The 27,830-nt window shown below is 36.5% G+C and overlaps 7 protein-coding genes across 7 annotated transcripts; 3 read left to right on the plus strand and 4 right to left on the minus strand.

Annotated features, from left to right (window-relative positions):
- Positions 1 to 3,564: 3,564 nt before the first annotated feature.
- Positions 3,565 to 5,619, plus strand: C5L36_0B07720 (uncharacterized protein; the record flags this gene model as incomplete). Its single annotated transcript, XM_029465141.1, has 1 exon — positions 3,565 to 5,619. The coding sequence occupies one exon, from the start codon at positions 3,565 to 3,567 to the stop codon at positions 5,617 to 5,619; it is 2,055 nt and encodes a 684-aa protein (XP_029321000.1).
- A 176-nt stretch (positions 5,620 to 5,795) lies between these two features.
- C5L36_0B07730 (uncharacterized protein) lies at positions 5,796 to 8,873 on the plus strand (the record flags this gene model as incomplete). The annotated part of the gene is made up of 1 exon (XM_029465142.1): positions 5,796 to 8,873. The coding sequence occupies one exon, from the start codon at positions 5,796 to 5,798 to the stop codon at positions 8,871 to 8,873; it is 3,078 nt and encodes a 1,025-aa protein (XP_029321001.1).
- A 327-nt stretch (positions 8,874 to 9,200) lies between these two features.
- Positions 9,201 to 11,969, plus strand: C5L36_0B07740 (uncharacterized protein; the record flags this gene model as incomplete). Its single annotated transcript, XM_029465143.1, has 1 exon — positions 9,201 to 11,969. One exon carries the CDS (start codon positions 9,201 to 9,203, stop codon positions 11,967 to 11,969), a length of 2,769 nt encoding a protein of 922 aa, XP_029321002.1.
- A 71-nt stretch (positions 11,970 to 12,040) lies between these two features.
- On the minus strand, positions 12,041 to 15,466 carry C5L36_0B07750 (uncharacterized protein; the record flags this gene model as incomplete). The annotated part of the gene is made up of 1 exon (XM_029465144.1): positions 12,041 to 15,466. One exon carries the CDS (start codon positions 15,464 to 15,466, stop codon positions 12,041 to 12,043), a length of 3,426 nt encoding a protein of 1,141 aa, XP_029321003.1.
- A 653-nt stretch (positions 15,467 to 16,119) lies between these two features.
- On the minus strand, positions 16,120 to 18,897 carry C5L36_0B07760 (uncharacterized protein; the record flags this gene model as incomplete). The annotated part of the gene is made up of 1 exon (XM_029465145.1): positions 16,120 to 18,897. One exon carries the CDS (start codon positions 18,895 to 18,897, stop codon positions 16,120 to 16,122), a length of 2,778 nt encoding a protein of 925 aa, XP_029321004.1.
- Positions 18,898 to 21,950: 3,053 nt separating this feature from the next.
- C5L36_0B07765 (uncharacterized protein) lies at positions 21,951 to 25,490 on the minus strand (the record flags this gene model as incomplete). The annotated part of the gene is made up of 1 exon (XM_029465146.1): positions 21,951 to 25,490. The coding sequence occupies one exon, from the start codon at positions 25,488 to 25,490 to the stop codon at positions 21,951 to 21,953; it is 3,540 nt and encodes a 1,179-aa protein (XP_029321005.1).
- A 110-nt stretch (positions 25,491 to 25,600) lies between these two features.
- C5L36_0B07770 (uncharacterized protein) lies at positions 25,601 to 25,948 on the minus strand (the record flags this gene model as incomplete). Its single annotated transcript, XM_029465147.1, has 1 exon — positions 25,601 to 25,948. One exon carries the CDS (start codon positions 25,946 to 25,948, stop codon positions 25,601 to 25,603), a length of 348 nt encoding a protein of 115 aa, XP_029321006.1.
- Positions 25,949 to 27,830: the final 1,882 nt, after the last annotated feature.

Consider the following 27,830-nt stretch of genomic DNA (forward strand, 5'->3'; position numbering starts at 1 on the left):
GATGAGCATATTATAAGATATTAAAGAACGACTATTGAAATGCTGGAAGGTTATTGAAGACCTATATGACTTTTTTGAAGGTTTAAAAACAATGGTTCCAAGTTTCGCAAGTTTGTTGCTCTTTAGGGCCAGCAAATGCAGCAGGTCACACAAAGGATTGCCAATGCTAAAATTCAACAACCTTATACAGTATGCACTTATTGACTTACGAAACGTAGAAATAGGGAGGAAGGGTAGCTTTTCCTTGGATTTTGCTATTTTTTTACAAAAGGCTGAACACAAATGTAACGAAGCATAAAGCCTGTTACAAATGAGAGTACTTTTTGTCTAAATTCAAGCATATAGTCGTGAAGAGATACCTTTATGAAAAAGTTTTACGATGGCAAGTCTGATATATTGCAGGACAGGGTCAAACAATTAAATTAGAGACATGTTTAAATATGCGCTGTCCGCTTTAATAAGATTCTTGGAAGATTTTAAACGGGAGGAGGGGAGGGACTATGTGATGCAATGTATTTAAGGAAACAAAATTGTCTTCAGTAAATAAGGGCAAATCATGATAAAGTACATGGTAAAAACATAAAAGCCCACATATTGACACAACTATTAAAATTCTGCAAATTTGAACAATCAAACAGTGTCGACTGCTTTTTATTGCAGATTGAACTGGTAGGCTATCAACCAAACATAACGGTATTAAACATTGAAGACATTTTAATGAAGTTAAAAAACCATTTACCAATTGAAATAGAGAGTTCTACACTCACCAGACTTAGGGTAAATAGTTTCACAATTGATGACAGAGCAATTACTGAAAACTGTTGTTCTTTATGTGTCAATTAATTAAGTTTGTTTTACAGCTCGTGATTTTTGGGAATCTGCTAAACCGTATTTTATTTCAGCGTCATGTATGACAAGTCTTTAATTTTGTTTAAACTAGGTAAAGAACAAGTAGAATTAGAAATTATTGGATACACTTTATCAAATTACATGAAAAGAGCTTACATTCATACTATACTAGAAGACTCCTAGTTGCTTTATATTTATACTTCGGTACAAAAGCAGAAAAACGACAAAAAAATAAATATTTGTGAATACCTATATTAATGGCTATACTTTAGTTTTATTTGATAAATGAGTTCATAGAGCCCTTTTTTTGCGGGTTAGCTTATAATATAAATATGCTTGATAAGCGTGCTATATCACTAGTTGAAAACTGAAAATTAAAAAGATCCTAAGAGTACTAGGAATAGACTAGTTTATTTTAATGTAAACATAAAATCTCCTCTCTTTTTACACATTGTATAGCCAGTAGAAAAAACCTTAGAGATAATGATATCACTGATTTTCAGTCTTATGAGATTATCTGAATTTCCCACACTGTTGAACTTTTAGGTTTATCCAAAGTTTAACATAAAAAGAGCGTGTACTGTACTAACTGGCGTTTGAAAACCGTTATTAAAAAACTACTAAGAAACTACCTTAACTATTTTATGAAAACTGATTATATAGTAATCCTGCTAGCTTTGCATGTGCTGGTGCTAATTTTTGGTACACATATGGAAACTTAAATATATTCTATCCTGGAAAAAATTAGTACATCTGTGGTGATTCAAAATTACAAGGGTAAAAAAGAACAAGGAAAAGATATAAAATGTTTTGAAAATAGGGTTTATTCTTTAAAAGAAATAACCAGTTCCTTATATATTAAATTTTTTTAACATTTTTGTTCCTTAGTTTTAAAAAAAGTACAACTTATAAAATTGAAAGAAAATATTTTTAATTCTTTAGAGCTTATACATCAAGATCTACTAATTCCCAGAAGTTCCGAGATTCCAAAATGGAAGGTCACCTAAAAAGAAAGTCAAGAATTCACACAAAATTTCCAATTTAGTAAAGATAGGTACATTTTAGTGCAAAGCAAAAAACAGTCATCTGATGATTAAAATGTGAGAAACTGTAAAGTGGCAGGAGAACCTGTGAAACATATCTTAGGTTATGGGAATGTTGGTGCTTTCTCAAATCGTTATCTCAATACTCTAAGTAGAGTACCTGCAAATATAATGATTCTTCTTGAGAAGGTCGGAAAGTGAAGGCGTAATAAAATCTTTTCAAAACAATCATTATTCAGTATGTTTATTGAAAGAGAAAAAGTATAGATGATACTACTAGTCTTAATTGGCTCTGCTTGATATGCGTGGATCACTCTGTAATAGAAAGTTTTGCTGATGTATCAAATACTTATATAAATATATATACATATATAGTAAGTATGAGGACAATGTCAAAGAATAGGAAATACGGCTTTTAGTTGGCACCTGAAGGGAAAGTGGAATTAAATTATTAAAATGTAGGGGAGATAATGATAGAGACGAAAATAATGTGTTGAAGGCGTTTCTTAATATCGGAGATATTGATATGTGTTTTATAAACTTCAGTATTTAAAAACAAAGGCGTAAGCTTTCATATAGTGCCTATACTGACTCATAAAAGACTAAATCTGTCGACAGTAAAAGCCAAATTCTTTCTTCAATAAGAATATAAATGTGGGCATGACATAGATAACGTGTTGGATTGTTTGATTTTTAACTTAACTAGTTCTAAAAAACTAAAATATAAGAAACACCTACCTGATTTTCCTGATATTACTATAATATTCTCTAAGGATTACAGAGCATTACCTTTTCTTTTATTTTTTTTATAAAAACTGAAAATAGCAATGACGTTTCACTCAAAGCTTGAACAAAATCATCAAAGATAAAAATACTATCAAAGATCTATCCAAGCCCAGTTGAGGAATATTTTATTTTACTTTGCCAGGTAGGTAAAACTTAATTATACCTTCATTGTTTGAGTGTAAGCTACCCTTTAAATATCTTCCAGAAAAGCAACAAAAAGCCTAAGTTCTTCGGTTTTTGAAAGACAGTATTTCCTTTTATGATCCCAGTAAACTAGTATGTTAAACAACAAAATGACTCCATAATATAGCTTGTATCTAGTAGGATGTCTTCATAATTTACTGTTTTCAGAAACCCGAGAAATTGTTTTTTATAAACGCACTGTTGGTGTATCGCCATTTATTGAAGCTTGTAAAAATTTAATCTTCACTAAATCGGCTATTAATCTTGAACTATTTTACGTTTTCTCATAACTGAATTATGACATACGTGACAACTCTTGGTAAAATGAGGTATTACAAATCCATTCTGGCAAAAAAAAGTAAAGTATTGATTTTATTAGCTTGGATATTGCAGCTTCCATCAATAGAAACTTATCCTACTTCTTAATTTTACCCATTCTTCGTTCGATTTCAACAAGTGATAGTTTCTTACGTCGGTTTGTTATTCAAGATACTGTGATTCTTTTAGAGATTCACGCATGTTAGACACAATTGCCTGAAACTTAGTCACGTGATAGCATGGATGCATCACATGAAAAAGTGAATTGGAGATATTCATAATTTTGTTTTTGACTAATTCTTGTGAGTCGCTTTCTGACAACTTGCCAGTGACGTTTTTTTAAATACATAGTCATTCTTGCATTTTGCCGCTATAAAGCACAAACATGAGTTCTAGAGCATTGAGAAGACTCAAAAAAGGATCTTTAGAGGATGAACTAGAAAGGTATCAGAAGAAAATAGACTCCAATTCCGAAGAAAGCGAAGATGATGCGGTTATGTCAAGACCCTCCAATGCATTCGCTTTTTTACCTACTGATGATCACGAAGATGATGCCAGTTCCCAGGAGGAAGACAAAGAAACAAAGTCTGATGAAAAGAAGGATGGCTGCACTAGAGGTGTTCGACCAATACTGCATGAAAGGGTGGATGAAAAATTTAAGAAAAAATCACAGTCAAAAAAACAGCAAAAGAAAAAAAACAAAAGTAAAAGCAATAATGTAATGAGTTCTATTGATGATATTGACGACTATGAACTTGATAGACTATTAGAGAAGGTCAAGCTTGATGATGCCAATAGAAGACAAGGTTTTGCTGATGTTGATGGTCTCCATTCACATCTCTCATCTGAAGAATCTGAAGGTGATGATAGTGTTGACGATTCAACTGAGGAAAAGTTACCACCATGGCCAATTTACACCCCAGGTGGCAAGTTATTGACATCTAAGAAATTAAAAAGATGTAGTAATTTGTTAGAGTTTGATGTCAGAGACTTGAATCCTGACAGAGAATACGAAAATTTGTTTGGAAAGTTGTCTACCGCTGCTATTGACGATGCTGATTCGACAGCCTCGAGTTCAGTCAGCCCCGAAGTGCTCGGGCAAATACGTAAATTAGCCAAGCGTGTTAGAGGATGGTCAGGAAGGGATCACCGTTCCATTCCCGGGACGACAAGGAAGTTGAAATTAACTAAAATTAAAGATGATTGGTTACCTATTCCAAGGAAGCCATTATCTATGGAGGAAATGTCAAAAGACGATCTCTTAAACTTATATACTACCAAATTCAAAAACGATTGGAAAGATGTATTAATTGAGGATATCAATAAGGATTACAAATATGGTATTAGGTATTACAATATAAATCAAGGACCTACATTTTCAGTTGCCTCAGTAACTGAATTTTTTATGTCGGTTGTTGTTCAACCTGATCATGAATCATTAATTAGGCTTTTACAAAAGAGCCCATACAGTATTGAAACTATTCTACAAGTTGCATTAATTTTACAGAGACAAGGAGACAACTCAAACACCAACGGGTTAATTGAACGTGCCCTATTTTTGTTTGACTGGAGTTTACCTAATAATCTAGAGCTAGGTGATGGAAACACAAGGTTACCGTTTGAGTTTTTCTTGAACAGGCAAATATATCTCACTATATTTAGATATATTACCGTGCTAACCCAAAAGTCGATTCTGTTTACCGCATTTACTTACTGTAAACTTTTATTATCTTTTGATCCAAGAGAGGATCCATATGGTGTGAGGTATTTTATTGATTTCTATGCATTTGTGTCCGACGAATTCCAATATTTGATTGACTTTGCCAACTCTCCATTATGCCAAGTCTACGAGGAATGGTTAACTGCACCTATCCTTTATACTGTTTCACTCTGCTACTATAAGTTGGGGAAAACTGAAGAAGCTAGAGAGGCTTTAAAAAATGCATATATCAAACATCCGTATGTCGGACATCATATACTTGAAAAATTGGGTGACTATGATCACCCATGGCTATTAGCTGATGTTAACAATACGGTGAAGATTACCACTGCTCTGTATTTAGTTAGATTGGATGCTTTAGTGGAAGATAGCTCTCTAAAAAGCTGGTTGGTAAAACTGTTGCGTCATTGTATCGAAACGATTGGTAAGCCTAATTTGAATGCATACCATGCAAATAATCTAGAGCAGATACCGGTGAACTTGTTAAGACATGCTGTGTTGTCGAATGAATCCTCCGTAATGGCTAAGATTCCGGAGTCTTTCTGGTCTGAAAATGATGTATATGAATTTGATGTTCTTCCACCAAAGGTCGGAACAACGATTTACAACTATGTCGATGAAAATCAGATTTCAGCCGGTGTCATGAGTAGTAGCATGCAAGCAGAAGAGATCAGACAGTTTGAGAACCTTCTTCAACAGCAGATCCGAGAAAATAATTAATGTGTACAAAATAAATTGTGTAATCAATAAAGTCATCAAACAATGATGTTAATAGCACGTGCGGCTGAGTTCATGGGCAAAAAAAATAAGGGCCTTAATTTTTTTTTTGATTTAGAAAGCTGATGGACTCCTCCTCTTTGTTCTTGAAGCAGTAACCCAAAAACTAGGTATTTGCAATGAAGTTTGGTCAATCGCTTGAGGAACATATGGTCCCAGAGTGGAGAAACCAGTACCTGGATTACAAATCAGGAAAGAAGAAGTTAAAGAAGCTAAAAAGGCTGAGAAAATCAAGCAAGATCTCAACACCTTCATTTGGTGGAAGTAGACAACGTACAGGATCCAACTTACATGAAAATTCCAAATCAAGCACCTACCTTTCTAATAGGGCACACACGATACATGCTGACCAGGTTAGTACTGGACAGCTGAATAAAGACCATGCCCAAAACAGATCTGAGAGTGAATCAGAACACAATGTGCATCAAGAAAATTACTCAGTTTCCAGCTACGGAAAATCTTTTGCATTAACTGAACCAGCAATTGATTTCAGGAACTCATATGGAGCTGCTGGAATAAATGAAAACTTGAAACCGTCTGAAAGTAATAAGGACCATAGTGGCACACCGTTGTTAGTATGCGATACACCCGTTACAAAGAGAAGTAGTATAGGTGAAATAAAACGGAGTAGGTCTTCCTTCGCTGGTTTGCTTGATAATTTTGGGAGAACCTCATCTGGTGTCGATACATGTCGGCCTATCATCGAACTCGACGACTCTGAGTCTATAGAGAGGCAGCTTTTCATATATTGGGTCGACAGCCAGCTTGAAAAGGTTGAATCCTTCTACAAAGAACGCGAAAATTCATGTGTTGATAGGTTTTTAGTCTTGCAGGACCAAATTATACAGCTTGAGACCCAAAAGTTGTTGTCAAAAAAGAAATGGCAGGCAAGAAAGAGACAACTACAAAGAAATACAAATGAGAACGCAAGTAGGAGTGGAACTAACTCCGAAGAGGGTGAGGGTAATGATGATTACGAAGAAAATTACGACGATGAAGATGACGACGACGATGAAGACGATGACGATGACGATGCTGATGTCTATTCTTCATATGAATATTACTTGGCACATAAATCAAACAGTGATAATCTGCTTATCATTGCCCATCGAAATTTTAAGTTGCTTTCGTTCTGGACTAAAAGAAAATTAAAGATTATTAATAAGTTTGACCTTCCATCAATTCCTTCTTTTGAATGGTTGAAAAAAGATGGTAAAGTCGAAAAGCAATATTATGAGGATGGTTACTATTCCGATGACGAAGGGGGGGACTCCACCAAAAATAACGGTAAAAAAGAAACGCATCATGAAGGGGTTGCCTCCAGTGCCCATGTACGAGATTTTCAGAGAAGGAGAAACGAAAACAAAGCCCCCAATGTTCCTTACTATGTTGCTCGTAGAATGATAAAGAAGGCCGTTTATGAACTTTACCGATCAATGGAACTCTTGAAATCATACAAATTGATGAATAGAATGGGATTCAGGAAAATAATAAAGAAATATGATAAGGCTACTGGTGATTCTATATTAGCATCCTATATGAATAAAATAGATGACGCATACTTTAGTAAATCTGACGTGTTGGATAATTTAATGGCAAATGTTGAAGAACTTTATACCAGAATTTTTGAAAATGGGAATAGAAAAGTGGCAGTGACTAAATTGAGGTCAAACGCAATTGAGAAAACATACTATCTCTCCGATTATTTCAGTGGTTTGTTTTTTGGCTTGGCGATTCCATTAATTGCTTATACTTTTTATCTTGGATTGCATAAGACACTTGACGATAATCTTCCTAATGGAAAATACCTATTACAAATCTGGGGCGGGTTTTTGCTTATGATATTAATGGCATGGTTGTTTTCTCTAAATTGTTTAGTTTGGACTAAATTTAAAGTCAGTTACAAATTTATTTTTGAGTTTAACGAACACGATGCGTTGGACTTTAAACAATATATGGTTATACCCAGTTTATTGCTTTTCATTGGTGGGCTAACTGCATGGTTTAGTTTTGAGGACTTTTGGCCTAATCACTTTAGCGGATATGATTTTCCCTGGGTTTTCCTAGCGGCTGCAGTGGCAATATTATTTTGCCCATTTGATGTATTTTTTCTCAGCGCCAGATTATGGTTATTATCAACATTAACAAGATTATTGCTCAGTGGTCTATATCCTGTTGAGTTTAGAGATTTCTTTATGGGCGATATCTTGTGCTCTTTAACATATTCCATTTCAAATGTTTCAATGTTCTTCTGTATATATGCTCAGCATTGGAATGACTGTTCCAATTGTGGGTCAGCAAAATCTAGATTACTGGGATTCTTACAATGCGTTCCCTCGATTTGGAGATTTCTACAATGTTTCCGCCGTTATGCAGATACAGGAGATTGGTTTCCACATTTGGCCAACATGGGGAAGTATACGGTATCAATGATGTATTATATGTCTCTTTCTCTGTATCGTATCGATACCGTGAATCATTATCGGGCATTGTTGATTTTTTGGGCAACAACTAATTCGATTTATTCCATTGTTTGGGATGTTGTTATGGATTGGTCATTATTTCAACTCGATTCCAAATATTTTTTATTGAGAGATGAGATAACATTTAAAGAGCCAATGATTTACTATGCCGCTATAATAGCCGACGTAGTACTGAGATTCCAATGGGTTTTTTATGCCTTATTCCCTAAACAAATTCAGCAGAGTGCCATAACTTCATTTGGTATAGCAGTCGCCGAAGTGGTGAGGCGATTTATTTGGGTTTTCTTTCGTATGGAAAATGAGCATGCCAACAATGTCCATCTGTATCGTGCTTCAAGAGAATCGCCCTTACCCTATCCTATAGTCAAACGAAATGTACTGTTGAACCATCAAAGAGCGTCTACAACAGGATTTGACGATGGTGAAGACATTACGGAGCAAGACTTAAGACTACGTCGTACCAATACTACCATTGCACCTGAACATATTCCTAACATTATACCATTCACTAGCATCGACGAAAATGCCCTTGAAAGAGGAATTTCAAACAACAGTACTGGCCACACCAGTGGGGTTTTCTCCTCGGTGGGTCATTATGCTCATAGCATATTCCACATGATGAGAACAGCCCACGTCAAGGATTTCCAGAGACGGAAAATTGTAAAAAAACCATCAATCAATACAAATAGCCGCACAACGCGCTTGGCAGAGTGACATCACTCCCCCCGCAGATATGTTGATCTGTCTTCCCCATTGGAAAGCCGTTATCATGTATAGAAACTTCTCTCAGGGTCCATTTATTTGATAGAAGACGAATTTAACATTTGAAATACGTTTCTTAATCTTATATTGATATTTCTTCATAAAAGTGTTTAAAAAAATTGCAGCTGCCTAATATCGCAGAGGCATGACTGCAAATTTTCTAGCTGTACGAAATTATGAAAAAGCTTGAAAGATTAAATGTTTTTCTGTAGCCTAGATAAGGTCTCGTCTACCATTTACTTTCTTCCAAACACACTGTTTGCAAACTAAGGGGGAGCCATGAAATTCGGCGATTTCCTTGAAGAGCACCATGTTCCCGAATGGAGATCTCAATATCTTGACTACTCCAAGGGGAAGACGAAGCTTGATACATTAGCAAGTTTCTTGAATACTTCAGCAGGATGTGTGTGCGATCCGATTGAACAAGAGACCGGATTCGCCTTTGCGTTGCATGGTGGGATAGTGCAGACAAAGGATGATATTGATAAACACTACATCTACACTGGTACTACTCACGTTTTGGGGACATCATCAAAAGAAGGGCACGAAGAAGACGCTGAAGATGAAGACGCTGAAGATGAAGATTTCAGAGTTGTCTCTTTAGTTGATGAGCTAAACTTACCGCAGACCATTAAAAATACGGAAATAACACCCTTATTATCACAAACAACTAAAAGAGCCAGGGCGATGTCTACAAGTTTCATGTATATCAAAAATTGTAGAGACAAGAAACTGAAAGAAAATCCCTCAATTACAAATATTGCAAAACAACAATTCATTGAATGGGTTGATCTTGAATTATTAAAGGTTGATACATTTTACAAGTTCAAAGAACGTGAATGTGCTAAACGTTTGATATTATTAATGGATCAAATTTCACGATTGGAAAACTTACAATTAGAAGTAGTAAACGATGATGTTCAAGCAAATGAATGTACACACCACCCAAATAAGAAGAATTTTTTTTTCTGTCTCCTTAAAAATACATTTTCATTTGAAGATATCAGTAAGAGGATAAGTTTTATTTTTGATTTTTTTGAAATGCCTCAAGCTCCAAACTATTTTTGGAATAAATCTGATTCTTCGAAAGCTGACATCCAAACACATTTAATCAGAGATGTAAATTCGCCCATAATTGCAAAGGCCATGCTAAAAAAGGCATTTGGTGAACTGTATCATAAATTGGATTTGTTAAATTCATATAAAATTGTGAACAGAACTGCGTTTAGAAAATTAATCAAAAAATACGATAAGAGATGCAGAGACAATATGTTGTGTGACTACATGGAAAAAGTAGATGGGTCATATTTTAATACATCAGAAGTATTGTCAATTCTGGCAGAATATGTTGAGAATATTTATACAGAAAAATTCGAAGATGGTCATCGGAAGTTAGCTATAGCGAAGCTAAGATCTTTTCAAAATGTTAAATCACATTATAGATCAAGCTTTGTTAGCGGAATTCTTATTGGAATATCTCTGCCTCTCGTTGTACTTTTTGTCTCTAAGATTCAAAAAGATGCAGGTTTACAAAATGATAAATTTGTCATTCAACTATGGGCGTCTTGGTTTTTGTTTGTTCTAGCCGGATTATTTTTTGCACTGAATTGTCTAGTTTGGGATAAATACCATATAAATTATAAGTTGGTCTTTGAATTGAATCCAAACGATGCCCTTGATTATAAGCAATTCTTATTGATACCATCATTCTTCTTGTTTGTTGGTTCGATAATGTCATACTTTAGCTATGATACATTTCTCTCCAAAAAAATGGGTTTTGAATATTTCAATTTCATTTATTTTTATTTTTGCCTAATCATTCTGTTTTGCCCCTTGAACATATTTTATCTCAAAGCAAGAATATGGTTTATTGTGTCTTTGTTTAGATTATTTCTAAGTGGGTTTTACCCAGTTGAGTTCAGAGACTTTTTTATGGGTGTTCTAACTTGTTCATTAACATATTCTATATCAAATATCTACATGGTCTTTTGTTTACAGATAGTTGATTGGGAAAGTTGCGCAAGCTGTGGTCCCATGAAGTCCTACTGGCTTGGTATGATAGCATGTATCCCACCGTTATGGAGATCAGCACAGTGTTTGAGACGTTTCCTAGACACCGGTGAATGGTTCCCGCATTTTGCCAATCTAGCCAAATATATGATTACAACTTCATACTTTGGCTTGTTATGCCTTTATAGAATTAAAACATTCAGAGATGCTGTTTCCGTTTCGACTTCTACAAGTCTTGTGTCTGGCATATTACCTCCAATTTTTATTAGCGTTGCACTAATAAACTCCATCTACAGTTCATTTTGGGATGTTTGTATGGATTGGTCACTAATGCAGATTTCATCAGAGAATTACCTTTTAAGAGACGTGCTGATTTATAAGCGCAAGCTCCTATACTATTTTGCCATTATCTTTGATATTTTGTTGAGGTTTCAGTGGGTTGTATACGTCTTCACACCCTATAAAATTTCACACAGCCCAATAACAGCGTTTAGCGTGGCACTGGCAGAGTTGTTACGTAGATTTGTTTGGATGTTTTTCAGAATGGAGAACGAACATGCTTCAAACATGAACGCATTCCGTGTTTGTAGGGTTTGTCCACTTCCTTACAACTACACAGTTAAATCAATTATAGAAAACTTCAAATTATCACAGTTCTGCGAAACCATTTTGCATCTTCGTATAGCCGATATTTTCCAAAAGACATCTCCTTCTGATATCAATGAAATTATGGAATGGGAAGATTCAATTGAAAATGTCACCATGTCTAGGGACGACCTTGCAGCTATGTTACGTGAGACAAATGGCTCAATTGATAGTGACATTGGAAGTATCTACAGCACAGGAACACAACGTACAAATGTAACGAGGAAATCAGGATGGCATCATCTCTCAAAGATTATATCCCGTGCACACGCCAAAGAGTTTCAACAACGTAATACAGATACAGAAAATAATATAGACGAATATGGACCGTTGGCAGAATCGAATGTGTTACCTGATAGTGATATAGATGCTTTTACGGAAAACAATGATTAAAGTAAAATTTTATTAGCCCATGTTATATGAAGATGTACTCAGTTTAAATGATTTATTTTCTTTAATTAATTTCAGACCTGCTGGACTTTCGCATAGGTTGGTGGTCGTAATCTGCGATTTAAAGTCTTTGCCGCCCAGATAGGTATCAAACTAACTGCCAGTATAACTGTAAAATGCCAGAAAAAGCTAAAGCTTCGAACATAAGACAAATTAAAGTAATCTGACAAGAACGGAACGCTACCGACATAAATGGCTAAAGTGACTAGTTCAGAGTATAGCATTACCTTGTTCCATGTGTTTATCTCAAGAGCAACCATTGCTAATTCATTCAAAATTAGAGTTGTGAATGATAATGCCACTAAAGTAGTAAACTGTAGGCTTTCTAAACCGACAAATCCCTGAGACATTCCTTGGATAACACATCCCTGAAAAACAGACACGAACAGCCACACAAAAAAAGTTCTGAACGATAGAGACTTACCTTCAGTCAACTCTTTGTAAAGTTCAGGGTATAGAGTGACAAGATTTTCACTAACATCATAGTCTAACACGAGCGAGAAAACCGGGGCCATGGTGTAACATGTAGCATACCCAACCATCAAAAACCCTTGGTATAGCGCTAGCGGTTCAAAACTGGAAGAAATAGAATAAACCACTTGACAGACGGAAATGAGAAGGCCTCTATGAATAACAAATTGAGCAAGTTTGGCTGATCGTTTATAAGAGTTTCTACCATGCCATAGTAAAAGCTTCGTAAGATGGCAAAATTGAGTAATCGAGAAATCTGCAGCAATAGATGCTTGCTTCCCTTCCTTACCAACAATGCCAATACCGACATCAGCTGATTGAATCATACTAACATCGTTACCACCATCACCAATGCAACAAACTCTCTTTCCTGTGTTTTCCTTGATAAGAATTGCAACATCCGCCTTCTGTTGAGGAGTGCATCTACATGCAATAACTGTAGGCAAGTTTTTAGCTATATTGAAAAATTCATCTGAAAAATAGCTCAAGTAAAGTGATAGCGATTCACCATCAATCAACAAGCAAGAGTCTGTACTAGAGCGCAAAAATTCAATCTGCTGTAACGCAATTTCGTGGTTTTTTAGCTTCTCAATAGTATGAATGTATTGTCCTCTAGAAATGAGTTTTGTACTGATGCCAATGCATCTAGCTGTCTCCACTTTATCCCCAGTTAACATCCATATTTTTATTCCTGCATTTCTTAAGCTTTCTATAGAAGATTTAACATCAACTTGCAACTTGTCTTCAACACCTGTTAATCCTAGAAGTTCTACATCGTTTTCTAAATATTGGGTTATGGTTTTTTGCATCTGTGCATCTCTGTTGTTCATCGAAGTGCTTGCTTTATGGTAGGAGGAGTTGAATTCTTCATACACGTTAAAGGTCAACCTTTTTCTTCCAATAACCAAGGTTCTCAATCCCTCTCTTGCCATATTACCTGTTTCTTCCTCGAGCCAATCATTTTGAACGACTATCTTTGACATGACTGTATCTGCACCTTTTTCGTAAAACCAGAACTCATCTCTAGATTTATCATGAACAACAATGCCCATTCTTTTAGTGTCAGAATTAAATGGAAAAACTTGTAATATCTCGAATTCATAAATCATGCCGGTATACTCATGCAATAAAGTCAAACTAGTACGATCACGTTTGATCAGTGTTAATCCAACTGATTGAGTAAACTTAACAATAGCAACTTCATCAGGCGACGCCGCTTGGTATTCTAAATTATTTTCCTCCATTGTGGGTGTGACATTATGGCAAATTGCTAGTGCTACTATCAAGTCTCTCACCCTTGCGCTTAAATCCCGCCTGGAGATAGTTTTCACTGAAACTTCACCAAAACCGTTGATGTATTCTTTAACTAAATCCATACTATCATGTGTGTATGATACTGTGCCCAAATGAATCTTCTTCATTTCCATTTCATTTTGCGTTAGTGTACCTGTTTTATCTGTCAAAAGATACTCAATCCTTCCTAAATCTTCTGGTATAGTAGATGTTCTGACGATCGTCTCAGGAATATTTTCGTCGTGCTGGATTTGGTATGCATAGACAGATTTTCCCAAATCTAAGTTAACTCTTAATGACACTGGAATTATAGTAGAGAATAGAATCAAAAACCTCATAATGTCAACATACCAATTATTCGTGAAGCCACGACAAGCTACTAATCCCACTGAAAGTACAAACACAGACACACATAATACCTTGGAAATTTTATTGATTTCAAGTTCCAACAATCCTACTTTTACCGTCGGAGAAGACGTATTGAGCGCTTGCTTTGTATCTTTACCTGTGTAAATAATGCAACCGATACATGTTCCAGATGCCAAAACAGTGTTAGCCCACAACGTTTGATCGATACCTAATCCTATCGTTGTATCACCATAGGTTAAATTTCCTAAAAACTTATGGATATCTTTTGTTGGTGATTGTGCTTGAATTTTTATCATCTCTAAGTCATTTTCTGATAAACACTGAGTCAATTGACACGCCACCCTCAATTTCCAATCTGTTTCACCGTCTAACTGATCTGTTTTGATAAATGATTCTCCAGATTTTTCACTTGATTGGAGTAAGATCATATCTGCGGGAATCCTTACATCTTTATGTAGCTTTACCAAGTCGCCACATTTCAAGTCTTTGGCCATAACCAGTTTAGAAGATCCTAAGACTTCATATAATTCATTGTTTTGCTCTCTGTCCCTGTGGCGGCGCATTAAATCATCAATTGCTTCCTTGGACATGGTTACTGAAAGAACAAAAACAAGGGGAACAACATATGACGATAGATATCCAATCCGAAGCGCAGGAATCGCTTGCGATAGTGCCACGAGCAAAAAGTATAAGTTAAAGAAAAACTTGAATTGTTCGTAAAGAATAAACGGGAAAAAGGAAAAAGCATTATACTTTGCATTCGAAATTGCGTTAGACGAGTATAATGAGTCCATATGAGGTATTATAGTCCTTGATTGAGAATCTAAGGTCGACGTATCTGCTACTTCAACGCCATCCGAAAGTTGTATGTTTCTTTTGTTTTGAAGTATAAGTCTTTTGGTAGTATTATATATAGACGAAAACCCCTTCGACCATATCGAGCTTGCTGTGTTGGGAGGGCTATTATCATATGGGCTCGATTTATTGAGCATTTTAGTATGTGAGTTGTCAGAAAAACTAGATTGCCGAAAACTTCTTAATGAGTAAGAGTCAGTATCTTGGGCCTTCGAAATTGAAAGGCTTCTTCTCGGTGTCTTATTGTTAACAAAAGGGTTTTTTCCTAACTTAATTGTTTCTAATGCTAGATCAAGATTGTCTTCAAAATCTTGATCCACACTATAATTAGCACTTTGGCCTCGTGGCTTATTTTTAGGAGGTATATTTATCTGCCTGTCAAGATTCTCACCTGTTATTTCACTATCAGATACTATGTATTCACTTGAAATTGATGTATCTGGATGTGACATCGAAGTACAGTATTACCGAACAACTATTTTCATGTACCACAGAACTGATTTCAAAATCAAAAGGAGTGCACCAATTGACCTACGGCGGTTTAAAAAAGGCAAAAACATGAGGATGCAAACAATCAAGCCTATGCTCCGATGCAGTTGGCGCGAGCTATCAAAAGTTGGGTACGTCTGCTTGGGGTTAGAAATCTTGCTGGAAAAGTCTACAAGAGTATATAATGGCAATTTAGAAGTATAAAGTGGTTATAGGAGTATAACGCTGGCTCCACTTATTCAATAAAACCATACTTTGCAGCTTCTATATTTTTCCTGATTTTCCTAAAATAATATAGTGAGAAATCGATTTAGATTTTCTTTGTTGAGATTGCTGGCAAATCAATGGATATTTGATGAGTTTGAAAGAGTTCATAACAACAGACATTGAACACATGTGACACACGCCAGGCTATCCGTCTATGAAGTAAAAAAGTTTTCTTGAGCTTTATGTTTATACCGAAAAGCTTTTCCGGAATTTTATGAATCCTATGTTTTACAAGTGTTGGAAGATCAAATAAAGTTTTTGGCAATACAAAATATTAAATTTAGTTTTTAAGAAGATAATTAATAAATTGAAAGATATCGAAATCAATTCTTTCTAAGATAAGGGAAGGTTAAATAACGTAAGCGAGGGGAATCAAAATAGCTAGTAAGAAGTCAATTCTCTTTGATGAAGCAGCACCTTCAAATGTGTTATCTGAAGGAGCGGTACCGATTAGAGAAGGTATAGTAGATGTCGATGAAGTGGAAACTGTGGTCATTGCGCCGGGAACTTTTGTCTCAGAAGATAATGTTTCAGTTGGATTTTCGTGTGTACCTTGAGTACCTTGAGTACCTTGAGTACCTTGAGTACCTTGAGTACCTTGAGTACCTTGAGTACCTTGAGTACCTTGAGTACCTTGAGTGATCGCACTAGATGTTTGTTCTTGGTTAGAGGATGTTGTTGGTTCTTCTGGCTGAGCTGTTGAACCTGGTTGTTCTGGTTGAACAGTAGTGCCTGGTTGTTCTGGGTTGGTGCTTGGGGTCTCGGTTTGAGCTGGAGTTTCCTTTGGCACAACTGAACTACACACAGTAGTAGTAACATATGTTTGTGTGATGGTCTCAGTTGGGTTTGGTGTCAAGGTCTGAGTCACTGTGTATTGGGAAGTGGTCACTACAGTGGTCAGCTCGACAGTGGATGAGTTCTCTGCTGGGGCACTGGTAGTTGCAGTCTCCGATGGGTTTGTTACAACAGAACTGCAAACGGTGGTGACAACGTATGTGGTGGTGATGGTTTCGGTGGCATTTGGTGTAAGAGTTTCTGTAGTGGTATATTCAGAGGTGGTGATGGCAGTGGAGGTACAAGAAGCGCTGTCGCAAACAGTTTCAGTGGTAGTATACTGGGAGGTTGAGACATAAGTAGCCGTACAGGAGCCATTTTTACATGTGGTGTTGGTGGAGACGGTGGTGATTGTGGTGAATGAAGTGCCAGTAGATTCGGTGACAGAGTTTTCAGAAGTAGAGCCAGATGGTTTAGGAACCGGTGTCTTGGTGGTAGAACCAGAAGTAGTATCAGAAGTAGAACCAGATGGGGTTTCAGAAGTAGTATCAGAGGTAGAACCAGATGGGGTTTCAGAAGTAGTACCAGAAGTAGTACCAGATGGTTTAGGAACTGGTGTCTTGGTGGTAGAACCAGAAGTAGTACCAGAGGTAGAACCAGAAGTAGAACCAGATGGGGTTTCAGAAGTAGTATCAGAGGTAGAACCAGATGGGGTTTCAGAAGTAGTACCAGAGGTAGAACCAGATGGGGTTTCAGAGGTAGTACCAGATGTAGTACCAGATGGTTTAGGAACTGGTGTCTTGGTGGTAGAACCAGAGGTAGTACCAGAAGTAGAACCAGATGGGGTTTCAGAAGTAGTACCAGAAGTAGTACCAGATGGTTTAGGAACTGGTGTCTTGGTGGTAGAACCAGAAGTAGTACCAGAGGTAGAACCAGATGGGGTTTCAGAGGTAGTACCAGATGTAGTACCAGAAGTAGAACCAGAAGTAGAACCAGATGGGGTTTCAGAGGTAGTACCAGATGTAGTACCAGATGGTTTAGGAACTGGTGTCTTGGTGGTAGAACCAGAGGTAGTACCAGAAGTAGAACCAGATGGGGTTTCAGAAGTAGTACCAGAAGTAGTACCAGATGGTTTAGGAACTGGTGTCTTGGTGGTAGAACCAGAAGTAGTACCAGAAGTAGAACCAGAAGTAGAACCAGATGGGGTTTCAGAAGTAGTATCAGAGGTAGAACCAGATGGGGTTTCAGAAGTAGTACCAGAGGTAGAACCAGATGGGGTTTCAGAGGTAGTACCAGAGGTAGTACCAGAAGTAGAACCAGAAGTAGAACCAGATGGTGTAGGAGGTGGTGTCTCAGAGGTAGTAGTGCCAGAGGTAGTAGTACATGGCTCACTAGATGTTGTTTCAGAGGTAGTAGTACATGGCTCACTAGATGTTGTCTCAGAGGTAGTAGTACATGGCTCACTAGATGTTGTCTCAGAGGTAGTAGTACATGGCTCACTAGATGTTGTTTCAGAGGTAGTAGTACATGGCTCACTAGATGTTGTCTCAGTGGACGGATTTATTGGCTCTGTTGTTGGGTTGGTGGTGCTGCAAAGAGAAGTGAGCGTGTACGTTGTAGTATATGTTTCTCCTGTATTTGAAGTGGTAGTTCGGGTGATTGTGTACTCGGATGTCCAATATGAGGTCCACGCACTACTCCATGTTGAAGTCCAAGCAGTTGAATAAGTAATAGCAGATGTTAGTGGATTTTCCGGGATTTCAGAAGACCATTCGGAGGTCCAAGCAGAAGACCAAGCTGTGGTAGATGCTGTTTCAACAGGGATAGAAGTTTCCGTGGATTCAGTTATCTCAGTCTCTGAAGACCATTCAGAAGACCATTCGGAGGTCCAAGCAGAAGACCAAGCCGTGGTAGATGCTGTTTCAACAGGGATAGAAGTTTCCGTGGATTCAGTTATCTCAGTCTCTGAAGACCATTCAGAAGACCATTCGGAGGTCCAAGCAGAAGACCAAGCCGTGGTAGATGCTGTTTCAACAGGGATAGAAGTTTCCGTGGATTCTGTGGTTCCAGTGCATGTTGGATGTGGATGGTAAATGTAAGCAATACCGTAATATGAGAAATAGCCATCCCACTTAGTTGATGTGCTCCAAACTGTAGTCTTCGAGTGAAAATCACATGGACCGGGGATATAAGTGGTTTCAGAACAAGGCCAGTTGTCGTGATCGAAATGCCTTTTTTCTAAGGAAGCTTCGTCTTGAAACACCTCATCAAGGGAATTTTCTTTATTGATATAGTCATAGGCAGTTGCTAGTTTACAAACTGTAAATATCAAGCTTAGATTTGATAGCTTCATATCAAATTATGTTAGAAGAATCCTTAGTCAGCAAATTACTTAAAAGAAAACTTTAGTTACGTAGTTCTCCAATGTTATATTACACTTTGGACAGGGGTTTTGTTGCTTTTATATGTGAAAATAATGTTTTTGAGTAAACTGTTTGGCTTTCCAAACTCTTCAAGACTCAAAGCTTTGTTTACTTTCCGGGTCTAATATTATTGTTCCAGAATTAGAACAGATAGTGCAAATACAAACAATGCAATTAAAAAGGACGAATAGCATTGCATACAGGTAAACATGGTTACTAAAGTTTAGATTGGTCTCAGCCCATCATTATTCAGTGACTGTAAACATCTCTTGTATGAGTTATTTTTACTTTTCTATAGGCATACCAATATCATTGCATGCTTGCATATTCCTGAATTAGCCTGAGGTGCTTACTGTATTGAGAAAAAAACCTTCAGCGCCCATTGTTTTCTTCTATGCATTAAAGCTTAAGTTCCATGCATAACCGCACTTCTGAAATTGAAATTAATTTAAGCTTGAGGACTTAATCACTCAATTATGAACACTTCCGGCAAACTGGTTATTGAAACGATGAACTTCAGTGCTGTTACCTGTTTGCATGACCTGTTTTTCAAAGATTCTGAGGTATCTTTATCAACTTCAAATATCAAGACTTGGGGGCTACTATGGCAGTATAGGTAACTCATTCAACTGATCCTCAGACCCAAGAAAAAGTTGTACTCTAGATACTGTATAATAGAAATCTTGCCTATAAATACGAAAAACACAAACTTTAGTGAAATGTGCTTTTCTTTACTTTCAGTAAGAATAATGCAAATCCACAAAAAAGAACATTTGTATTCTTAAGAGATCGACAATTCTAATCATGTTGCATGTCACTTTTTATTTGCCGATATACGAAACTAGTATTCCTCTTCAATCTAACTTTTTCGTTGTTCTCCATGGCGACTTTCATACACCTATACTCATACGTTGGATTATGAATACAAATTTTATCTAATAACTAAATTTGGCCTCTTAAATACTTCATATAGGTTTTTTTAAACCAATATCCCCAATTGCTTGGCCTGGGAAGTGCCAAAAGGTTTATGTTTAGCAGAGAGGGACATGTTATCACATTATTGCCGAATAATACTGAGGGTCGAGATCTCACTTAATTGATTTAGGCGCCAAGCATGATTGACAAATTTCATATTTTACTTTCCTTGTCGGTGGCAGAAAAATTCAGTGGCCGCATAAATATTACGTTCTAGAAATGATTTTTCAGGAACAATTCGCATGCATGATGCGTGAACATGTAGAAGCAAGACTGTCGTGCCTGGTTTCAACATCATACGATAATTATGTGTCCTACTAGTTTGGTCCAGATATTACGGCACTAGTATCCTTGTAGGAAATTATTGTACAAGTTTATGTTGATTAGGAGAAGTATGCAAATTGTATGCACTTTTTTATATAGTCACTATATGAATACTTTACACATATGATAAACTAATTCATATTCGGTGTAATAATGTTTTCCATATTCGCTAGTAATGAACAGCAAGTTATATTTTACTTATTTAAAAAGATTCAGTCAACCTGTGAAGAATGTTCTGCTCTCTAATCAAAGCAATTGGGAATGCAAAGTAAATTTTCAAACTACTAACCAAACTTTTTAAAAAAGTTTCGCTTGGTGTTGATACTTATAAGCCTGATATGCGTTATTTGTTGAGAAGTATCACATAAAATTTGAAAAACAACAAATATTTTAACAGATTTAAAGAGCATGGTGCTAAGTCCTTGAAGTTAAAAGGCAAAGCAATTGCAAATAAGCCACCAATTTGGTAGCCTCCGGACTGTTACCTAGAATTTCAGGTTTTCAACTAGGAAACCCATTTGTTGTAAAATATTCTTTGTAATTTTCAGTTTGGATACTCGTAGCAATGAGAGAAAAACTTTTAGTGTAGTGAAAGAGCTAGTTTTATATTGTCTTTGGCGTTGTATAGCTTAAATATATGACAAAGTTGAACTCAAAATATCCTACATCAGCCTATGATGTAATTATCTAGTTTGATAATCCACTAACAAAAACCTTATTTGGAAATAAGAAGTATTATATTACTAATTGTCCAAAAATATTCTCTTTCAAAAGTTAATTTCGTGGGTATTTTATGACCTTTTGACTGGTTTTTTTATCAGTTTTGGTTGCAAACTTGTAAGACAATCCAACCTCTTAATCTTTACAGCTCTAATTTGTTGCCACTAATTTTGATGAAGTCATCAATTAAGAACCCAGAAATTCTAAATTTGAAAAAACATCTAATTTACTCTTGTATACCAAACCAAAGTGTGCTGTAAATACTTCCAAAAAAAACATTAGTCTGTTATAGTGCTAAAATCAATTACCTACAATGCAAACAACATAAAAACAAGAAATAAAAACAAAGTACACTTTTACAACAGCAGTCATTCAACTAATTGAAGGTGAAAGGCTTTATAATCTTGAAGATCAGACAAAAAAAACTATTTACGGTTTACTTATCTAATTAATAATTATGAACTGGACTATCATAAAAACATTGCGTGAAATAGAGGCCTATTATCTAGTCTAAAGTATTTAAGAAGAAAGTCTACCTTTCTTTGTAAGCTATAGATGTGCAATCTTACAAAACTTTTTGGGTTCCTAATATGTATACTGATTCAATTTTTTCACCTATGCTGGCATTGGTTTATACCAATCGTTAAAATTATTACCAACAAGTGTGACTATGTTTGAAATCAAGGAAAAAACTTCTTGATATTTCGTATAAGAGAGTCATATAATAGCCTTGGTTAGCGGTGTTGCCAGGAAGTACAGCAAAAGCTGATATAAGTAAAAGAGAGCAAAAATTGCGATACATACCTTTAAAGCAAATTCCGGATACATATAAGACTTTTCTTGCTAAAAACAACACATATCTAAAAAAGCTCTACAGGACTTACAAATTTTAAATTATATTTTCATAGACAGTAAACACTAAAAATTGATAAAAAGAAAGTATAAATGGTTAGTTTTGGTTTGTTTAAACAAAGAGCACAATAAATGATAGTAAAAACTTTAATGGAATGCTCAATTCTGGAGCAACTGCAATGCCTTCATAAGTAATTGATTCCGACCAATAAGTAGGAGTTGCAGACACGGAAGAAGAACCCAAATTGGTGGAGGAATGTATTTTTTGTTCAACGGTTGACGTTACAGAAAATGTTGCAGTAACAGTAGATGTAGTTACATTTAATTGACCTGGATGCCTGACTACACCGGAGCTAGTTGGATAAACAGAACTTAACGAATGCTCAGGAATTCCTGTATTCTTTGGGGTTGGAAAAACATTATCCGATGTTGAGTATTTCAGTTCCGCAGAATGAGTAACACCTGCAGTTTCTTTAGTAGGTGCATTTGGCATAGAAAGTGAACTAGGTAATAATGTAGTAGATTCACTAATCAATGAAGAATCATATGAGTTGGATGAAGTTTCTTTGTGATCATAATTAGATGAGGTGCCTGGATTTGAAAAGGACACCGTCGATGACAGCACTGAGGTTGAAGATTTTTCTCTAACATTAGTAGTAAGAGGAATGCTTGAAGCTTTGGATGCTGATTCCGTTGTGGATGTTGTAGAAGATGAAACCAACGACCTTATTGTGGTACAAGGAACGGTTATTTCAACTGTACTATAATCTGTCTCAACTTCATCGGAAGGATTACTATAACTTCCTGTTGTATTTATGTTCGAAGGAACATCCCTCTTTTCTGAAGAGATATTTGTTTGAGTAGTGGTATACGTGCTTACAAAGACCATAGATTTCAAGCTATCTCTTGAAGGTAATTCTGCATTTGTTAATGTGGCACTAGACTTCTCACTGGAGCCTAGAGTCATAGTAGTTTCAAGTGTGCCACTAGTTGCAGGAATCATTGAATTCGAGGGCTTAATAGTCAATTGCGATTGATATGACGTTAGAGAGAAACATGCTGCCCCTGGTGTTTCAAATATCACCAAGGTTGCATTGACGTACTGTCCCTCATAGTTAGTTGTACCGATAGCCGTCGTGTACATTGTTGAAGAGCACCCAAACCCTTGATCTGTCCTGAAATAAACGCCACATGTTGACATTGGAGTAACAATGGAGAGTTCTTCGATCTCGGTAACAGTAAAATCGTTACCAGTTACTGCCGATAAAATAGAAACCGATGTTTCAAACCTACAGTCAGATGCTTGATAGTAATTAGTAACCGCACTTGTGATGGTGCTTAACACAGCTGTACTGCTTGATAGAAAGCTTGAAGTAGTTAGTGATGACTTTGAAAATTCTTTTGAGTTTGTCTTATGGCAATTCGTTTTAGTTGTTGCAATAATGATGTCTGCTGATTTCGTAACAAGCAAGTCGGAGCCGGTAATCGTAGTGGTAGTCAAAATAGTTGTAGGAATGCAATTGAAGGCCTCGGTGGTTATGGTATTAGTTGTTTGTAGTGTACTACCAGTAAAAATAGTACTTTTTCTAGGAAATCCTGAAGAGTTTAAACATGTTGAGTCGATAGACTTAACAACAATGTTAATGGATTTAGTAACAACATCGTTAGGACCTGTTTTGGTCACTGTAGTGGAGCTCGTAGTTGGTGAGCAGTCAGTGGCTTTCGCATAACGATAACCAGTGGTTGTAGTAAAAATAAGCATAGTGGAGGAAATATTTCTTGTGCTATTTGATAATGATAATGATGGAAATGACGATAGAGATATTAATGGCGCAGACGATAAAGAAGATGATGAGTACGATGACAATAGTGATGTCGTACTCTTAGACTTTACAGGTTTAGAGAAAACTTCTGATGTACTTGGAACATACACGATTTTCTCTGTTGTAGTGATTGGAAAATTGTCAGGCCCGGTGATGGTGGTTGTGACTATAGATGTAGATGTGTCTGGTTTATTCCATGTAGTAGTGCTACCAGAAAGGCTTGGAACATACAGAACTTTCATGGTGGATTTATTGACAACATTTAAAGAGTTTGTGGAGTAGCCAACCTCGGTAATAACCTTTGTGGATGCTCCTGTCCAAGTGGACACACTAGTCAAAACATTAGGTACATACTCGATAACTTGAAAGCCTGTAACCTTGGTATTTTGATAATACAAGGTGCTTGTGATTGCAGTTGAGTAGGTTTCGGTCCATTGAGAGACCTGGGTAGTTGGTGAAGGGATATACACAATATAATTCCAACCAGTTGATTCACCATTCACAACGGCCTTATAGGTGGTGTACATGGATCTTTTTGAATCGCAGTAACTTGTAAAAGTGGGAACATTAGTTTCAACAACCACATAGTAAACAGACTTGTTTGTTGTCAAATACTGCGTTGGTACAACACCAGTGGAAAGAACTGTCTTTGCAGGCTTTACAACTGTAACAGCAATAAACGTTGCAGTGTTTCCATCTCTAACAGTAGTCTGAGTTTCAGTTATTTTAGTTTCTCTATCATAAACACCGACGATGGTAGTATAGCTTACTGAAGGGGCATTCTCGACAATAAGTTCAGTACTTTGTACCTTGCCAGTAACTGTAGTTAAATAGGTGGAAGTGTAATATGAGGTGTACCCGTAATCCCAGTAAGAACGACTATGTTTACGTGGGATTCCAACAAAGCAACCTGTCACAGTTTCTTCCTTGCCATCAACCGTAAATACCGTAGTTTTTGTCTCAACGCTAGTTTTTTTACCGTCAATAAATGATGAATACGTCACCAAAGATGGAATCACTAAGAGTACCTCAGAGGTAGTTTGTGCAACACCGTGAACATTTTTGACTGACTCCACTGTAGACGTAAAAGCAGCTTGAACATCAGATTGAATAGTCTTAGTTTTTAACACGGGTAATTCGATAATAATGATTGAGCTAGTTGTTGTTTCACCATTTAAGGTTTGCACAAAGTCCGACGTTCTAGTGATGGTTTTATGTCTTGTTCCTTGTATTGTTGAAATAAAATAGTTTGGACTACCAATAACTTCAACATCAACAGGAATTGTTTCAGTGTTAATAACCATGGTTGACCGGTAAGTAGAAGTGTAAGCAGTATTGCCAAAAACATAACTAACAATGGTCGAAGCCGCTTCGGAATAGTAGATTTGCTTTTCAATAACTGTGGTAGTGTAGCCGTCAATAACAGTAGTTGATGGAACAAATTTTGTAGTAGGACTCACATCAGAGTATATAAACGTTGTAGCTGACGAATACTCAGTAACAAAGGTCTGCACTTCACAAACATTCTGAGGATCATTGACTAATTGGAAAACCATTTCCCCCACATTTACTGTTTCCGAGTCAGGAGGTGTAACTAATAATTCAATACCACCGGCACTAATAACATTAACATAAACTATTTTGATAGGATAATAAGAATGGGCCTCTAAATAGACCCAAGAAATAGACTCAGACGAAGGGGTGTTCCACTCCTTGTAAGAAAACATTGCAGCTTCATCGGCCTTTCCAAAGGGTATTGAACCTGGTTGGCAACAGTCGTATGCACTGTTTCCAATAAAAACCATTGCACCGTCGTCAACTTTAGTCATATCAAATTTATAAATACCAGATTTAGCAGCTATTTATTTATTTGGTGGTTTCGATGTTAGTATCAATTAAGTGTTTTTAAAACTTTGTAAGAAAGAAAAGTAAAATTGTTTCATAAATATAACATACCTTTAAAATAGCCAGTGTATTCCAACGCATAATTAGAGGTATCCCTAATATTCAAGCCATAAAGTGATTGTTCACCGCCAGGTAAACTGAAATTGATCTCCGTAATGTCAGTTGCAGTTCCAACTGTATCTCCTGCTTTATACTCGCTCTCATAAAATGCAGATTTGCTAAACGCCGTGGTCATTGGGGTGTCATATTGAAAGGCGACTGCGTTAAAACCTTGAGAAGAGCTAATTTCCTGGAAGTTGCACCCAACGATGCTCGTCAAAACTTCTGCGTTGGCAATCATCGAGAGTGCAATGATTAACGACGTGAACGCAGAAAGATTCATCTCGAGAACAGTTTTCGTTTGTCTAGCAAAAATTCTTCTATGTGGCTTATCTAACTATCAATAAGGGGTATGTTCGTCACTTTTTATATATAAATGGCTATTTACTCAATATATAATAAGCCACATTCTCTGGCTTGGTTGCACAGAAAGGTTAATAATGAAAATACGTTTTGAGGATCATGCCTAGACATTGGACACGTATCATGAGGTGAAATCCAAATAACGGTTATTATTTCTGTGTGTATATAATGACGCAGCTTAACGCAACAAGTAATCGCAATAAATACGACTTTTCTGCGTTAATTTCCGTTGGCTTAGAAAATCAGGTACATGGAGGCAAATCGTTTACACCTGCATGAAAACACCCCGTTCATGCGCGGTTTCTCCGAAACCAGTATTTATTTTCATACCAAACTGTTCGGAATTAATCTGTGTTGCTTTTTCAAATCCCAGACATGCAGAAAAGGTCAGCGCGACTCCCCCATTGCGGGGAATTTGACAAGATAAACAACAAACCTACTACACCAACAGAAGAAGCTGAATGTGTTTATCAAAACATAATAAGTTACAAAGAATTCAAAAATGTTAAGAATTAAGAGACTAAAGTGGACTAGCCATTAATTACGCTTTTGAATATGTACATATTGGACAATTCTTATAATATTAGATTGTACAAGAGGATTTTCCAATGTTGGACATCAGAGTGCGGGGAGATCCACAAAATCGAACCACCTCCTTGGCGGATTTTTTCCCTTTAAGAAAATCAACGTGCATTGACAGCGGATCAGTGCAGGATACGTTTTTTTATTTTTATTTTTATTTTTATTTTTATTTTTTGATTGGATTGACGTAACCATGTACGTTGAGAAAGCTCATAGTGCTAGTGTTGGGTATCGGAAGTTCACCACAAGCATCCCCCCCCCCCCCCAAACCGTGAATAGGAGATAATTTTTAAATGGTGAAATGTCGATGAATAACGTTGTTTGACGCCATACAATTTCTGAAATTGAGTAAACCACCAGAATTGCAAATCGTACTATAATTAAATATTTGTACTGTGTTTAATTAAAATTATAATTGGAAGAAGTGGATGGTCTTTCTGTTTCTTCATCAACGTTGTCGAAATTCAGTCATTACTTGCTCGACACCAACTCCCAGGGTATGAAATCACATTTTTAGTATTTCAACAGATCGGTAACTTTTTGTTAAACGATCGGTATATTTGATTTGTGATAGATACCGGAACCTTACTTAAACGGTACATGCAGTCGGTAATTTCCCTACATAATATTTTTTGTTCACCGTAATGTCTCAAATAGGAAGTGAGGCGGCAATCCCTTAACGGCCTCGTTTGCCCTTAACGCCGCGGGCGTAAGTTAGATGGAAGACATTCATAAAGAAGTTCGGAGGGAGGAGTGACACATTCATAAAGTACAGTCCCGGAACTTCACTAAAAGTCCATGATAAATGCCACGGTTGATTGTGTTTATCCTATCAATAAGTCAACCACCAAAATTGGTACATCTGTAGTGTAGAACAAATGTTCCCCTCCCTCCCCCCCCCCCCCTTTTTTTACTTTGAGGTACGCCTTTAGACTATCTAATAGTATAGGGACAAGCTGCCAAAGAAGAAAAATACCGACTCTTAGCACCCAAAAAATTTGCTGTAGTTATACATAACAGAAAAATATAACCTCTAGTAAAACTGTAGGATAAGTCTCTCTGACTACAACGCAAATGCAGAAACTATTATTACCCACTGTATCTTTTGATTGGAGTTTTGTATTATAGAGACTAGTTCAGCACTTTCTTTGGTTGCACTTTAAATTAGATTATTAGTTATAGCAAGTTATAAAAACAATCAAGAAAGTGAAGTAATATTA

This window comes from Pichia kudriavzevii, chromosome 2 (assembly GCF_003054445.1).
Source record: "Pichia kudriavzevii chromosome 2, complete sequence".
In the NCBI taxonomy this organism is placed as follows: Eukaryota; Fungi; Ascomycota; class Pichiomycetes; order Pichiales; family Pichiaceae; genus Pichia; species Pichia kudriavzevii.